Source organism: Hemitrygon akajei, unplaced genomic scaffold (genome assembly GCF_048418815.1).
Source record: "Hemitrygon akajei unplaced genomic scaffold, sHemAka1.3 Scf000058, whole genome shotgun sequence".
NCBI classification, from domain to species: domain Eukaryota; kingdom Metazoa; phylum Chordata; class Chondrichthyes; order Myliobatiformes; family Dasyatidae; genus Hemitrygon; species Hemitrygon akajei.
The window spans coordinates 2,494,017-2,508,312 of record NW_027331944.1 but is presented as its reverse complement, the minus strand read 5'-3'; the positions used below and the strand labels follow the sequence as shown (position 1 = coordinate 2,508,312).

At 45.3% G+C, this 14,296-nt stretch overlaps 1 protein-coding gene across 1 annotated transcript in view; it reads right to left on the bottom strand.

Annotated features, from left to right (window-relative positions):
- Positions 1–1,449: 1,449 nt before the first annotated feature.
- LOC140721617 (cell adhesion molecule CEACAM3-like) overlaps positions 1,450–14,296 on the bottom strand; it is a 31,947-nt gene continuing 19,100 nt past the window's right edge. The window contains exons 4-7 of the mRNA XM_073036429.1: positions 12,168–12,454; positions 8,902–8,940; positions 5,921–5,972; positions 1,450–1,535 (exon numbers count right to left, since the gene is read on the bottom strand). Of these exons, the coding sequence (XP_072892530.1) occupies positions 1,450–1,535; positions 5,921–5,972; positions 8,902–8,940; positions 12,168–12,454 (464 nt within the window). The remainder of the gene's footprint in view (positions 1,536–5,920; positions 5,973–8,901; positions 8,941–12,167; positions 12,455–14,296) is intronic.

The window sequence follows — 14,296 nt, the reverse complement described above, 5'->3', positions numbered from 1 at the left end:
GTTCCGCGTCATATTCAGGGTATTTCATCTTCAGAACAACATGCAATTGCATTTGTTACATTGTTGGCAAGAAGGGCTATTTTATTAAAATGGAAAGACACCTCTGTCCCTACATTAATTCAGTGGTTTTCTCAAGTAATGTTATATCTAAGATTGGAAAAAAAAAATCAGAAGTTGAACTTTTGATCCTCGATTTGATTTTGAGAGAGGATGGGGCTCTTTTGCCAAATATTATCATTTAATTTGAATTATTTTATATGGTTTCCTTCCAATTTTATTTAAAATAAACATGAATTGGCAATTGATGATTATTTTCTATGTATATGGACGATGGTAAGTCGTATTGCTCCAGGAGTTGTTTCCTAATTTTTTTATTGCTTTTTCTTTCTCTTGTAGTTAGTGGGGTTTCTTTATATAAGTTTTTTCATTATCATATGTTATCCTTGTTTGATAAGCTTTTTTCTTCATATTTAATAATTATATTTATTGCTGAAGCTCTGTATCATTTTATAGCTGTCGAAGATTATGTATCAATAAAAATATTTTTAAATGAAAATGAATATATTTCATTACAGTAATTAATTTCCTGGTTTATTGATTTGTTTCAGCCAGTTTCTTTGCTGCAAATCACAAAACAAAGCAGGTGAGCTCTACCTGCAGTCTGTTTCTGAGCCACCTGGAACCTCCTGTACACACCAAACACTCCCGCGCCCTGTTACTGAGCTTAATTACCCTCACTCCTCTGACTCCATCTTGCATTACACACACACACACCCACAGTGTCTTCTCGCTCAAAGTGCGCATTTGCTCTCCTTTTCACCCTCCAGGGGTCCCATGGTTTATCATGGTTTTACTGTCAAATTACATATCCACCACCCCTTGTTGCCATTGTCCATCACCTCTCAACCCCTGCCGTGGTCTCCATGTTTACACATCTGACGTCACTCCCATCTTCCAATCAGCCGCGCTTAACTGGACACCTCTGTCACGTGTCAGCTCCCATCGCACCCTCCACGCTCGACTCTTTATATAAATATCTCCCTCTTTATCATTCAGAAGATGACAGGCGATGACAGTGGAGAATTCATTGATACATTTTCTAACACCATTTCGACTCTCTGCCCGTAGCAACTGCCCATCAAAGCCTCGCAGCTGGATCACTTATCCCACACTAGATCTTGCACCAGCCGACTTTGTAAACTATCTCACTGCCCTGGTGGTGTTCAGTATCGCTGCAGGGTCTCGACACGACCCGTGACGGCTCATTGCCCTCCACAGGTTTTGCATGACCGCCGATATCCCAACATTTATTGTGTCCATAATTTCCACACTCTCTCTCCTGTCCTTTCCAGTAATACACTTTGTGCGTGACCTGCTGTAGTCTTAATTTCGCCGGTGCATGTTCTGTTTCCTCAATAATAGACCGCTGCAAATTCCCCAAGCTAGAGGTCAAACTTTCCTCGCCTCATTTCTCCGTTTCTCCTTCTTCCGCTTTCGTGAAATAGCGAAGTCTCCTTCACCGCGCTCTGTAGTAACTTTGGTAAAACATCAGGAGTTGGAGAAGAGGACAACCAAAGGTTCAACACACTCCATTGTCAGACCTTGTGAAACCTCCTGTTGCAGATGGTCAGATACAAGAGTCGTGCTTATAAACATATGTCAATTTCATTTAGACTCTGCTTTCTCACGGCACCTGTCCCCCCACAGTTCCGCCTTCCCCACAAGTACAAAACAATATGCGCCAACCTCCTCAGCTATTTGCTTCTTCCTCAATTTACTTCTGTGCGCCCTTTTGCAAAGAACCGAATTTTAACCCTGACAGTCTTTTCTAAATATTCACAATTGCAAAGCTGGCTTTTCTTTGCTGAAGATACAAATACTGGAGGTGTAATGGACACTGAAGAAGGTTTTCAAAGCTTGCAGAGGGATCTGGACCAGCTGGAAAATGGGCTGATAAATGGCAGACGTAGTGTAATACAGACAAGTGTGAGGTATTGTACTTTGGAAGGAAAAACCAAGGTAGAACATACAAGGTAAATGGTAGGGCATTGAGGAGTGCAGTAGAACACAGGGATCTGGGAATACAGGTACAAAATTCCCTAAAAGTGGCGTCACAGGTTGATAGGGTAGTAAAGAGAGCTTTTGGAACATTGGCCTTTATAAATCAAAGTATTGAGTATAAGAGTTGAAATGTTATGGTGAGGTTGTATGAGACATTGGTGAGGCCGAATTTAGAGTACTTTGTGCAGTTTTGGTCACAGAATTACAAGAAAGATATTAATAAGGTTGAAAGAGTGCAGAGAAGGTTTACGAGGATGTTGGCAGGACTTGAGAAACTGAGTTATAGAGAAAGGTTGAATAGGTTAGGACTTTATTTCCTGGAGTGTAGGAGAATGAGGGAAGATTTGATAGAGGTGTATAAAATTATGACGGATATAGATAGAGTGAATGCAAGCGGGCTATTTCCACTGAGGCTAGGGGAGTAAAAGACCAGAGGACATGGGTTAAGGTTGAGGGGGGAAGCTTAAACGGAACATTGGGGGTGCGGTTTCTTCACACAGACAGTGGTGGGAGTGTGGAATGAGCTGCCAGAGGAAGTGGTGAATGTGGGCTCACTTTAACTTTTAAGAAAAACTTGGACAGGTCCATGGATGACAGATGTATGGAGGGATATTGTCCAGGTGCAGGTCAGTGGGTGTAGGCAGAAAAATAGTTTGGCACATCCAACAGGGCCAAAAGGCCTTTTTCTATGCTGTAATGTTCTATGGTTCAATGGTTCTATGGTTTAAGGCAAGCACAGATTATATTGATTGGGAATATTTAGAACTTTAGCTGCAGGGAGAATTTGTTTTTCAGTGCAATATCTCTCAAACTGGAACAACGAAACTCTCTAAGTAAACACGTTCTGGTTCACGACTCCAATTCCCATCACTGATGCCTAAAATATAGCAGTTTTCACCGAGGCAGTTGTGCACGTACATTCCTGACGCCCACCAGCTGTAAGTCTGAGGTTGCAGTCAGACCGGCCGAGATCTCCTGAAGTAGGGGAGCTGGCTCTATACGGCGATGGGCCGACCTGAGTTCATGTTTGAGCTGTCAGCGGGTTAACTTCAACAGTTCGTCCGATATTCAGTCCGGATTAAAATAAGTGACTAAATAAATTGAAACTCGTAAAAACATGCTTTTGTGATTAGTTTACAAAGGAGCATTTGTGAGCTGCAATGAGGAATTGCCAAGACTGACGTCACAACAGTGAACCACGTGGGAGCTTGCGGGGATTTGGTTGGACAAGAGCACAGATGTACAGCTCCAGATTGCACTGCAGACAGGGTTCACGGCCCTCAATATAGGGACCCAATCAGAAAGAAGTAATAAGTTCTTTACACTGTTCCCTATCTGATTTTTTTTTCTTTTAATTCCCGACCAAGAGATAGAGGACTTTAAATTATGAAGATATTTCGGAGAGATAGTTTGAAAACCCTCTGGACACTGACGGGGCGATTTAGAACGTTACATCAACGCTTCTGGCCAATCAGCTACGAGGTTCTTGAGTGATGTTTTATTTACCGTGCGGGTGGAGGGGAAATGGTCATCTGACGTTACTATTTAATATGATCTGATAATGGTCAATGGACCTGCTGGCCCAGCGACCCGCGACCGGCTGCACTGTGGTGGCGCACCTCAGAGGAAAAGGTTTTGAAATGCTTTCTGATACAAAGCACACAATCCACGACATAGTCAATTGGTCTAGCTTTCCTAATTTCATTTGTAGGCTCCTTCCTGGCATCCTTGTAATTTTCTAGAGCTCTGACAGCACCCCGTTTCCTTTACGCTCCCCTTTCTACGTCCTTTGTACATCATGGTTGTTTAGCTGGACCATCCGTTCCCTGGCTCAATGCAACACACCTCTGCAGAGTAAATGTTTCCTGAACATTTGCCACATTTCTGCTATGGATTCCCCTGAGAACACCTGCTCCCAATTTATGCTCCCAGGTTCCTGCCTGATAGCATCATATTTACCCCCTATCCCAATTACAAGTTTTCCCAAATTGTCTGCTCCATCCGTCTCGAGCAGAATGTCAAAGAGACAAAATTGTGATCACTAGCTCTAAAATGGTCTCCAACCGAGGGGTCTGACACCTCACAGTGTTAATATTCCAATACCAGGTCAGGTACAGCCTCTCCCCCAGTTAGCCTATCTACATATTGCGTCAGGAAAACTTCCCCAGCACATCCAACAAACTACACCTCATCTAAACGCCTTGCTCGAAGGAGACGCCAGTCAATATTAGGAAAGTTAAAATCTCCCATTAGAACAACCCCATTATTATTTCACTGCTCCACAATTTGTTTCTCTATTTGCTCCTCGATGCCCCTGTTCCGATTGGGGTGGGGGGTCTACAATAACACCCAGTAGGGCATTTACCTCCCTCCTGTTTCTGCTTTCCACCCACACTGACTCAGTTAATAACCCTTCCATGAATTCCTCCTTTTCTGCAACCTAGACAATATCCCTGATTAGCAATGCCACGCCCTCATCTCTGTTGCCTCCTTCCGTTTCTTTTTTCAAATGTCTAAAGCCCGGCACGCTCCACATTCCGGCCACTGAGATATCGACGTCTCTGTGACGGCCACAACGTCATAGTCCTACGTATTGATCCACGCTCTAAGTACTTTCGCCTTGTGTATGATGCTCCGTGCATGAAAATAGACGCATCTCAGACCATCAGGCTGAGTGAATCCCTGTTCTATCATCAGCCAGTCCTCCCTCACAAACTCCCTGCATACTGTCTCTACTTGTGCCCCGACCGCCCGATCTTCTGCCTCTTCTTTTCGCTCCCCCGCCCCTGTATATGTAGCTTAAGCCCTCCCCAATAGCATTAACAAACCACCCCGCCAGGATATTCATTGTACATGGTTATCGTGATTTGGAGGATTTGGGGTTGGACCGACTGTTCCAAACAGATGGCGGCCATGGAACCATATCTTCCATTCTCCCCGACTGAGAATCAGGGGAATTTCTCCAAAAAAAAAAGAAAAGGAAAAAAAATCACATAGAAAATATGGAGTTACACTAATTTACGTTTGAATCATGAATCTGGAAATAAGAACATCAACTACACTCGTTCGCTACAGGTTTCATTCAATCTCATGGGAAAAATATAAAATCAACCAACTACAGTGTCCAATTAAAGTCTTCACCGGCTTTCATGATTTATTGCTGTACAGCTTTGAATCACAGAATCTTTGAATTAATTCGGCATTTTTGACACAGATCAACAAGTGTGTGTGTGTGTGTGTGTGTGTGTGTGTGTGTGTGTGTGTGTGTGTGTGTGTGTGTGTGAGTGTGTGTGTGTGTGTGTGTGTTCGGGTTAAAGTGAAAACCGATCTCCACAACGGGATCTTAATTAACAAGAAAGATAAACACAAAATAATTGATTGCATGAATATTCCCCTCCCCCACCGTTAATAGGACAGACCGAATCATTTTGATGCGGTCACTTCGCTACAGAAGTCCCAGAATTAGTTAAACGGAGATAAGTTTTTGGAGACCTCCATACAGTCCAGCTGAACAAATACACCTGCATCAGGAAGGTCCAGCTGCTGTTAGAATGGACCCTGGCAAAAAATTACACCAGGAGGACAAATGAACACTCCAAGCAGGTCCACGGAAAGGAGATGGAAAAGCACATGTCAGGAATGGGTTCCAAGTCACTGAATATTCCTTGGAGTGCAGTTAAGTCAAACGTAGGAAATGGAAAGAATATGGCACAGCTATAAATTTGACTAGAGCAGGCCGTCCTTAGAAACGCAGTAACCGCGCAAGAAGGGGACAAGGGAAAGAGACCACCAAGAGACATATGGAGTTGCAACCTTCAGTGTCTGAGATGGGAGAGAATGCTCACACAACAACTGTTACCCAGGTGCTTCACCGGTCGCAGCTTTATGGGGCAGCGACACAGAGAAAACCACTGTTGAAAAAGAAGACATAGCCACATCAAATCGCACATAGAGCTGCCAGAAGGTATGTAGGAGACTCTAACGTCAGCTAGGGGAAGGTTCTATGTTCTGATGAAACCAAAACTGGGCTTTTTGCCCATCAGACATAATGCTGTGTTTGCCGAAAGCCACACACCGCACATCATCAAAAATGCACCATCCCTACCGTGAATCATGGTGGTCGCTATATTACGCTGTGGGGATGTCTCGCTGCAGCGCGCCATGAAAGGCTTGTGATATTAGAGGGTCAAATGAATGCAGGGAAATACAGGGAGGTGTTGCTGCTGCGACACCTGCTGGTTAAGTGATGTCACAGCAGCAGGTTTGCACTTCGTGTCAGGGAGACCAAAAGGCTGATTGTGGACTACAGAAAGGGTAAGATGAGGGAACACGGGCCAATTCTCACAGGGGGATCAGAAGTGGAGAAAGTATGCAATTTTAAATTCCTCGGCGTCAGCATCTCCGAGGATCTAACCTGGTCCCAACACATTGATGCGACTATATTTTTATAAGGAGTTTGAAGATCCTTGCTTTGTCGCATAAAACACTGGAAAACCTCCACAGATGCACCGTGCTGAGGATTCTGACAGGCTGCAGTGCCATATCGGAGGTGGTGGAAGGATGATTGCAAACTGCGGAGGGTCGTAAGAAGCTACAGGAAGTTGTAAAATCTTCATCGACAGCAGCCTTCGCAGTCTCCAAGACATCTTCAAGGAGCGGTGCCGCAGAAAGGGGGCGTCCATCGGAAAGGAAACCCGGCACTCAAGGCATCCCCTCCTCTCACTGCTGCCATCTGTTAGAGGTACAGAAGCCTGAAGTCACACCCTCAACGCTTCAGGAACTGATCCTTCCCCTCTGCAATACGATTACTAATTGGACATTTAACCCATGAACATTACCTCACTATTTAAATTATTTGTGCTTTTCTATAATTTAAATTTAAATACACACACACACACACACACACACACACACACACACACACACACACACACATATATATACATATATATACATAAACATTTATATATATTCTGTCTGTAATTATTTATCCCCATGTATTTTTTTCAATATCATATTGCATTGCATTGTACTGCTGCCGCTAAGATTTCATGACGTATGCTGAAGGGGTATTTCTTTTCTGTAATTCTCAAAACAAAACACATGAGCTCCACCTGCAATCTACTTCGGAGCTACCTAGAACCGCCTGCACACAGCAAACACTCCTCCCCCTGTTACTAAGCTTAATTACCCTCCCGCCTGTGACTCCATCTTGCATTACACACACACTCACACTAAACCAAAGGTTCAACACACTCCGTTGTCAGACCTTGTGAAACCTCCTGTTGCAGATACTCAGATCCAAGAGTCGAGCTTGTAAACATATGTCAATTTCCTTTAGACTCTGCTTTCTCTCCGCCCCTGTTCCCCCACAAAGTTCCGCCTTCTCCACAAGTACAAAACAATATGCGCCAACCTCCTTAGCTATTTACCTTCTTCCTCATTTTACTTCTGTGCGCCCTTTTGCAAAGAACCGAATTTTAACCCTTGACAATCTTTTCTAAACATTCACAATTGCAAAGCCGGCTTTGGTTGAAGGCAGTACAGATTATATAGATTGGGAATCTTTAGAACTTTAGCTGTAGGGAGATTTTTTTTCAGTGTGGTCTCTCTCAAACTGGAACATGGAAACTCTCTGAGTAAACAAGTTCTGGTTCACATCCAAGAGTCGTGCTTATAAATAAATGCTTTCTCTCCACACCTGCTCTCCCACAAGTACAAAACAATATTCGCCAACTTCCTCTGCCATTTGCTTTCTTCCTCAATTTACCTCTGTGAGCTCGTTTAACCCTTGACAATGTCTTCGAAATATCCATATTTGCAAAGCTGCCTTTCATTGAATGCAAGCACTGATTAAACAGATTGGGAATCTCAGAACAGATTGTTTTTTTGTTTCAGTGTGGTGTCTCTTAGACGAGAGCATAGAAACTCCACGTAAACGATTTCTGGATCACGTCTCCAATTCACTTCTGCAAGCTGGCAAAGATATGGCAGTTACGGTGTTAGTTATCACAAAGTGCAGTCGTGTCCGCCCGTTTCTGATGCCCACCAACTGTAAGTCTGAGGTTGCAGTCTGATCGGCCGAGATCTCCTGAAGCAGGGGAACAGGCTCTACCTGCCGACTGGCCGACCTGAGTTCACTTTGGAAATGTAAGTGCGTTAACTTCAACAGTCCGCCCGATATCCTTTATGGATTAAAGTAAGTCATTAAAGAAATTGCAACTCGTATAAACGTGGTTTGGGAGCAATTAACTGATGAGTATTTGTCAGCTGCAGTTAGGATTTGCCAATGATGACGTCACCACAGTGAACCACGTGGTGACTTGCGGGGACTTGGTTGGACAAGAGCACAGATGTACAGCTCCTGATTGCACTGCAGACAGGGTTCACGGTCCTCAGCACAGGGAGTCAGTCAGAAAGAAGGAACACGTTCCTTAGACCGTCTGTTGCCAATCTTTTTTCTTTTAATTTCTGATGAAGAGATAGTGGGTTTGAAATTCAGACGATATTCAGGTCGAATAGTTTGAATGAACTTTGGACACTAAGGAGAGAGGTTGGAAAATGGCATCAAAGCTTCTGGCCAATCCGGAACTTCTGGCGTGGTTTTTGAGTGATGGGTTAGTCAGGGTACGGGGGAAATGGTGATCTGAAGTTTCTATTCAATATGATCTGAAAATGGCCAGTTAACTGCAACCAGCTGCGCTATGGTGGAGCATCTGAGTTGAATAGGATTTAACATGTTTTCTGATGCAAAATATATAATCCAGGACAGAGTCAATTGGTCAGATAGCAACCATGGACGCGGAAAGGGAAGGCGATTCTAACTCGGAGCCATTTTACCTGAGCGCCCTTGACACATCCACGCACCAGCCGCTTATACTGCATGAGAATAACAGCGTTGAAGAGACACGTGTTCAACAACAAAGGATGCACCTTCTGCAATCCCACCAGACACCCGCGTGTTTATTCAATCACCGTCCGAGTGTTGCATTTTGTCAATATCTCAGACACCTCAAATCCGTCATCCTGGTATTAATGTTCTACTCACGGTCACGGTCTGGGCCAGAATTTTGAAATTCTCTGTGAATTTGTCACCACAAAGTGTTATCATTCTTTCCAAGACCCCTAGTTTACGTCACATTGTTGTTTATTTCACAAACCCGACCGCTAACTCTGTATTTCCCAGTGCCTGGAAAATCCCTTCTACAAGCCCATGTTTGGACCCCCCACACCCGCACCTCCCGCGCAGACCAAATGCACCTTGTACCTCTGTGACCGCGGTGTGCGGCGGAGGGCGAGGAAGTGGCTCCTGGCAACTGCTGGCTGTAGACACGGGCATCGGGGTGGCCACTCCCGCCAAGGTGGGAAAATGTTCGCCCCTCTTCCTCCCTGATTAGGGAGAGAACCTGTGGAATATCGAATACCGGGTGAAAGGCGAACTCTTGGGGGTAACTGCAAGTCTGTGTCTTTGCTGTTGATCGGTGATCGGTGGGGTGCCGATGTCATTTTTGCCGGTGGGGGCGGAGAGGTGATTGTTGCGCGCTGCCGCTTATGGGGAGGGTGGGGGGGAGAGCTGGGGAGGGGGTTTTGGGGTTCTAACATTTAACTCTCGTTCATTCTTTATGGGCCGAAGGGCCTGCAATGCGCTGCAGGTTTTCTGTGTATCAATGTTTCTATATCGCAGGGCAAAGTTGAGAGGGCGAATGTGGGTGGAAGCATGAGGGTGGTGAACCCATGAGGGTGACGTCATTGGATGCAGGAGTCTGGATTGAGGTGAGAGAACTCAGCGGCTTCGATACAAAATGAGTCTCGATCTTCAGTGATATCCCGGAGTGAAGATGTGACCTCTGGCAGGCATATGGGGGAGACATGGAAAACGGTTGTAAATGTAACCCTTACGCAATCGGCTGGTGTATGTCCCGGGGAAATTCCGTCCACCCGCCAGACCGCGCCTCCCGTGTACGTGGATGCTGTGACGTGCACCTGAGCAAAATCTCGCACACACACAATCAAACCGCACACCAGGTACTTTTACAGAATACCCTTCATATATCTTACAATTTCAAGTGTTTAATAGCGATACAATATATATCAAAGAGAAGAAAAGAAAGAAAAGGCGCCAGAACTTATCAGGGTTCAGTGCACAGTCGTTGGAGCTCAACCATCGAAGTCTGCGGTCCGCTATTCGATCCTCTCGGACCTCCACGACCCGCGCGCCTGGGACCACCGGCAGTGATCGACCACAGCGCCTCCAGCACCGTCCGCCTTCCTCCCGATCTCCTCTCCAACTCCCCAAATACCGCGAAACCACAGCTCGCAGACCCACAAGAAACAATAACATCTATCCCAATTGCTTAACAAATGAATACAGTTCTCATGATCAGAAATTATAACCCAAATAAGCTGCCAGAGAAAGCTCTCTCTCTGCAGTTACATAACAAAGAAGCCATTTTGATTACAAAGAAGCCATTTTGATTAACATACGCAGTGACATACGAAACCCTCTACATAAATAAAAAGTAAGAGATGTTTTGAGCGGTGGCTTCTTCAACGATGGTTGTCCTTCTCATGTGTGAATTCCCTGTCAACCGTCCTCTTCTATTTAGCAGGGCCGTCATCTGAGGAAACAATACACAATTCATGTGGATTACCTTTGCAACCGGAAGGAAATTATGTTGGTGAGACCGAATGCGGGCGAGATTTACTTATTCGGCGTCAGACATCGTGTCAATGAGAATTTGTAGGCTATTTATCTGTTTCATAAGGCCACAGGCCCATGACAGTTGTTCCTCTGAATGCAATGACTTGCTGAATGTCGACGCCTGTCGCCAGTCCTACAGTGTTACGTGTCTCACATCTGTCAATCACCGGGTAATTTGGAATTACCTGACGAAGGGTCTCGGCCGGAAACGTCGACAGTGCTTCTCCCTATAGATGCTACCTGGCCTGCTGTGTTCCACCAGCACTTTGTGTGTTCAACTATCAACCCAGTCGTCCCAGTGCAGGATTCAGTGAAGTTTAACTGGCAGGTCGTCAAGAATGTAAGTGCAATGGCTTTAAGGTAAGGGGTGGGAAGTTCAAGGGGGATATTAGAGCAAGGTTTTTTACTCAGAGAGTGGTTGGTGCGTGGAATGCACTGCCCGAGTTTGTGGTGGAGGCAGATGCGCCAGTGAAATTTAAGAGAGAACTGGACAGGTATATGGAGGAATTTATGGTGGGGGCGGGTTATATGGGAGGCAGCGTTTGAGGGTCGGTACAATATTGTGGGCCGAAGGGCCTGTACAGTACTGTATTGTTCCATGTTCTACGTTCTAAATGCCGAAATAACTCAATGTGTCAGGCAGCATTAATAGAATTTATTAACCCGTTTACGTTTTGTGCCGAGTCCCTTCTGCTGGGCTGGTCAGCCATTTACAAGTAAGAGACAATGTATGGCGTGAGGAGATCGTGAGAGGGAAATGGTTTGGATCTTTGATCATCGGGTTTACACGGACGAATGAGAGACTCATTCACTCACCTTGTGCGGTAACATGGACAGTGAGGTTACTGCTCCTCTTGGTTACGCAGTTAGTAACCCGAAACGTGTAACTCCCAACGTTAACCGAGCTCACTGACACAATGGTGAGTTCCTGCCCTGTCTGCAGGAGATTGCTCCAGTTGTAGCATGCTCACATACCCCAGGGGACTGACAGAGCAAAGCAAGTTAATGTCTGGTTTGACACAATATTGGACAGAACTGGACGCTCCGGTACAATTCTGACCTTATAACCATATAACAATATAACAATTAGAACACCGAAACGGTCCATCTCGGCCCTTCTAGCCCGTGCCGAACGCTTACTCTCACCTAGTCCCACCTACCTGCAGTCAGCCCATAACTCTCCATTCCTTTCCTGTCCATACACCTATCTATTGTTTGTCATTAAAAAAAAAATAGACACGTATATGGTCCTTCTCCGGTCCATTCATAAAATGAAAAAAAGTTATGTTGATTAGAGTAATATCCTGTTGGATCCGGGATATTCTAACCTTCTCTGGTCATCTATACAATGAGGACACATGTTGTTAAATGTACTATCCGATACAAATTAACGCCGTTGACTAACTGTGAACTTACAGTAAACTTGCACGTAGGTCTCTCCAGCGCCACTGCTGAAAGAGTTGCTGGCGATGCACTTGTACGTGCCTGCGTCGTTTCTGTTCACACTGATTATAGTCAGTTTCGCCTTGTCGGGAGATGTAAATATTCTGCCGTTTTCCTGGATGGGTTGGTCATCCTTGAACCATGTCCGTGTCTCAACAGTGCCCGACGCGTCACAACTCAGTGCGATGGTATCGAGGTCTTCCAGGGGAGTGGAATTATTGGTCACCACGGCAACCCCACTCACTGGTTCTGTAAATACAATTAAAATAAAAATGGTTTTAAGCTTGTTTTTATCTACATCTTCACAGTATTTGTGTGTCTCCAACGCAATATCGTCGCCATTCCTATCTCTCATCCCCATGTGTTTCGATATCAGATCCGTTCGCAGACTGAACGAAATTTACTTTACTTTAATGTCACCAAACAATTGATACTAGAGCGTACAATCATCACAGTGATATTTGTTACTGCGCTTTGCGCTCCCTGAAGTACAAATCGAATTAAATATAATAAAAAATTAAATTAGAAATCATAATTAGAAAATAGTAAAGGGAGAGTAAGGTAGTGCAAGTCAGGTCCGGATATTTGGAAGGAACGGCCCAGATCTGGGTCAGGATCCGTTCGGTAGTCTTATCGCAGTTGGAAAGAAGCTGTTCCCAAATCTGGCCGAACGAATCTTCAAAATCCTGGACAAAAAGAATATTGGCTGGGTGGGTCGTGTCCTTGATTATCCTGGCAGCACTGCTCCGAGAACGTGCGGTGTAAAGTGAGTCCAAGGATGGAAGATTGATTTGTGTGAAGTTCACGATCTTCTGCAACTTCTTCCGGTCTTGGAGAGGACAACGTCCATACCAGATTGTGATGCACCCTCGAAGAATGCTTTCTACGGTGCACCTATAGAAATTAGTGAGGGTTTTAGGGGACAGGCCAAATTTCTTCAGCTTTCTCAGGAAGTAAAGGCGCTGGAGGGCCTTCTTGGCAGTGGACTCTTCTTGATTAGACCAGGTCAGGTCATTTGTGATATTCACCCCGAGGAACTGAAAGCTTTTGACCTGTTCCACTTGCGCACCACCGATGTAGGTGGGGTTGTGCGGTCCGCTACTCCTTCTGAAGTCAACAACCCATCTCAACATGCCAGAGAGATGGCATCTGCAAACTTAGATATTGAGTTTGATGAAAACTTGGCTACACAATCATGGGTGTACAGTGAGTACAGCAGGGGGTGAGTACACAGCCTTGTGCGGCACTGGTGCTCAGAGTGATTGTAGAGGAGAGCTTTTCCCCTATTTTTACAGCCTGGGTCCTGTTTGTGAGGAAGATGAAGATCGAGGAATCAGTTTATTTGGAATGATTGTATAAAAGGCAGAGCTGTAGTCGATGAAAAGGAGCCTTACATATGAGTCTTTATTCTCCAGCTTTTCTAAGGAGGAATGTAGTGCCAGAGAGATGGCATCTTCCGTTGACCTGTTGCTCCGGTAGGCGAATTGCAAAGCGTCGAGGTTGACCGGTAGGTTATGGTTGATGTGTGCCATAACCAATCGCTCGAAGCACTTCATAACAATTGATGTCAGAGCCACAGGTCGGTAGTCATTCAGGCACACCACCTTGCTTTTGTTCGGCTCCGGCATTATCGTTGCCTTCTTAAAACATGAGGGTATCTTAGACTGAAACAGGGAGCAGTTGAAGATGTCAGCAAACACTCCAGCTAGCTCGCTTGCACAGGCCCGGAGAACCCGTCCCGGGACGCCATCTGGGCCCGTCGCCTTCCTGGGATTTATCTTCAGGAAGGCTCTTTTAATGTCTTCCTCGGTGACGATGAATCTCAATGCCACCAGGTCCGGTTCATCCGGAGGAGGCGGGACGCTCCTCTTCTGTTCGAATCCTGCGTAGAATACGTTAAGTTAATCAGGAAGAGAGCGCTACAGTTATTGATATTCCCAGCCTTTTCTTTGCGCCCAGTAATCTGATTTAGACCCTGCCATAGCGTACTGACATCCCTCTGGTTAGCCTAGGCTTCCAACTTGGCACGATATTGCCTCTTGGCGCACTTAATGGCTTTCCGGAGTTCACGCCTGGATTCCGTGTAGCGAC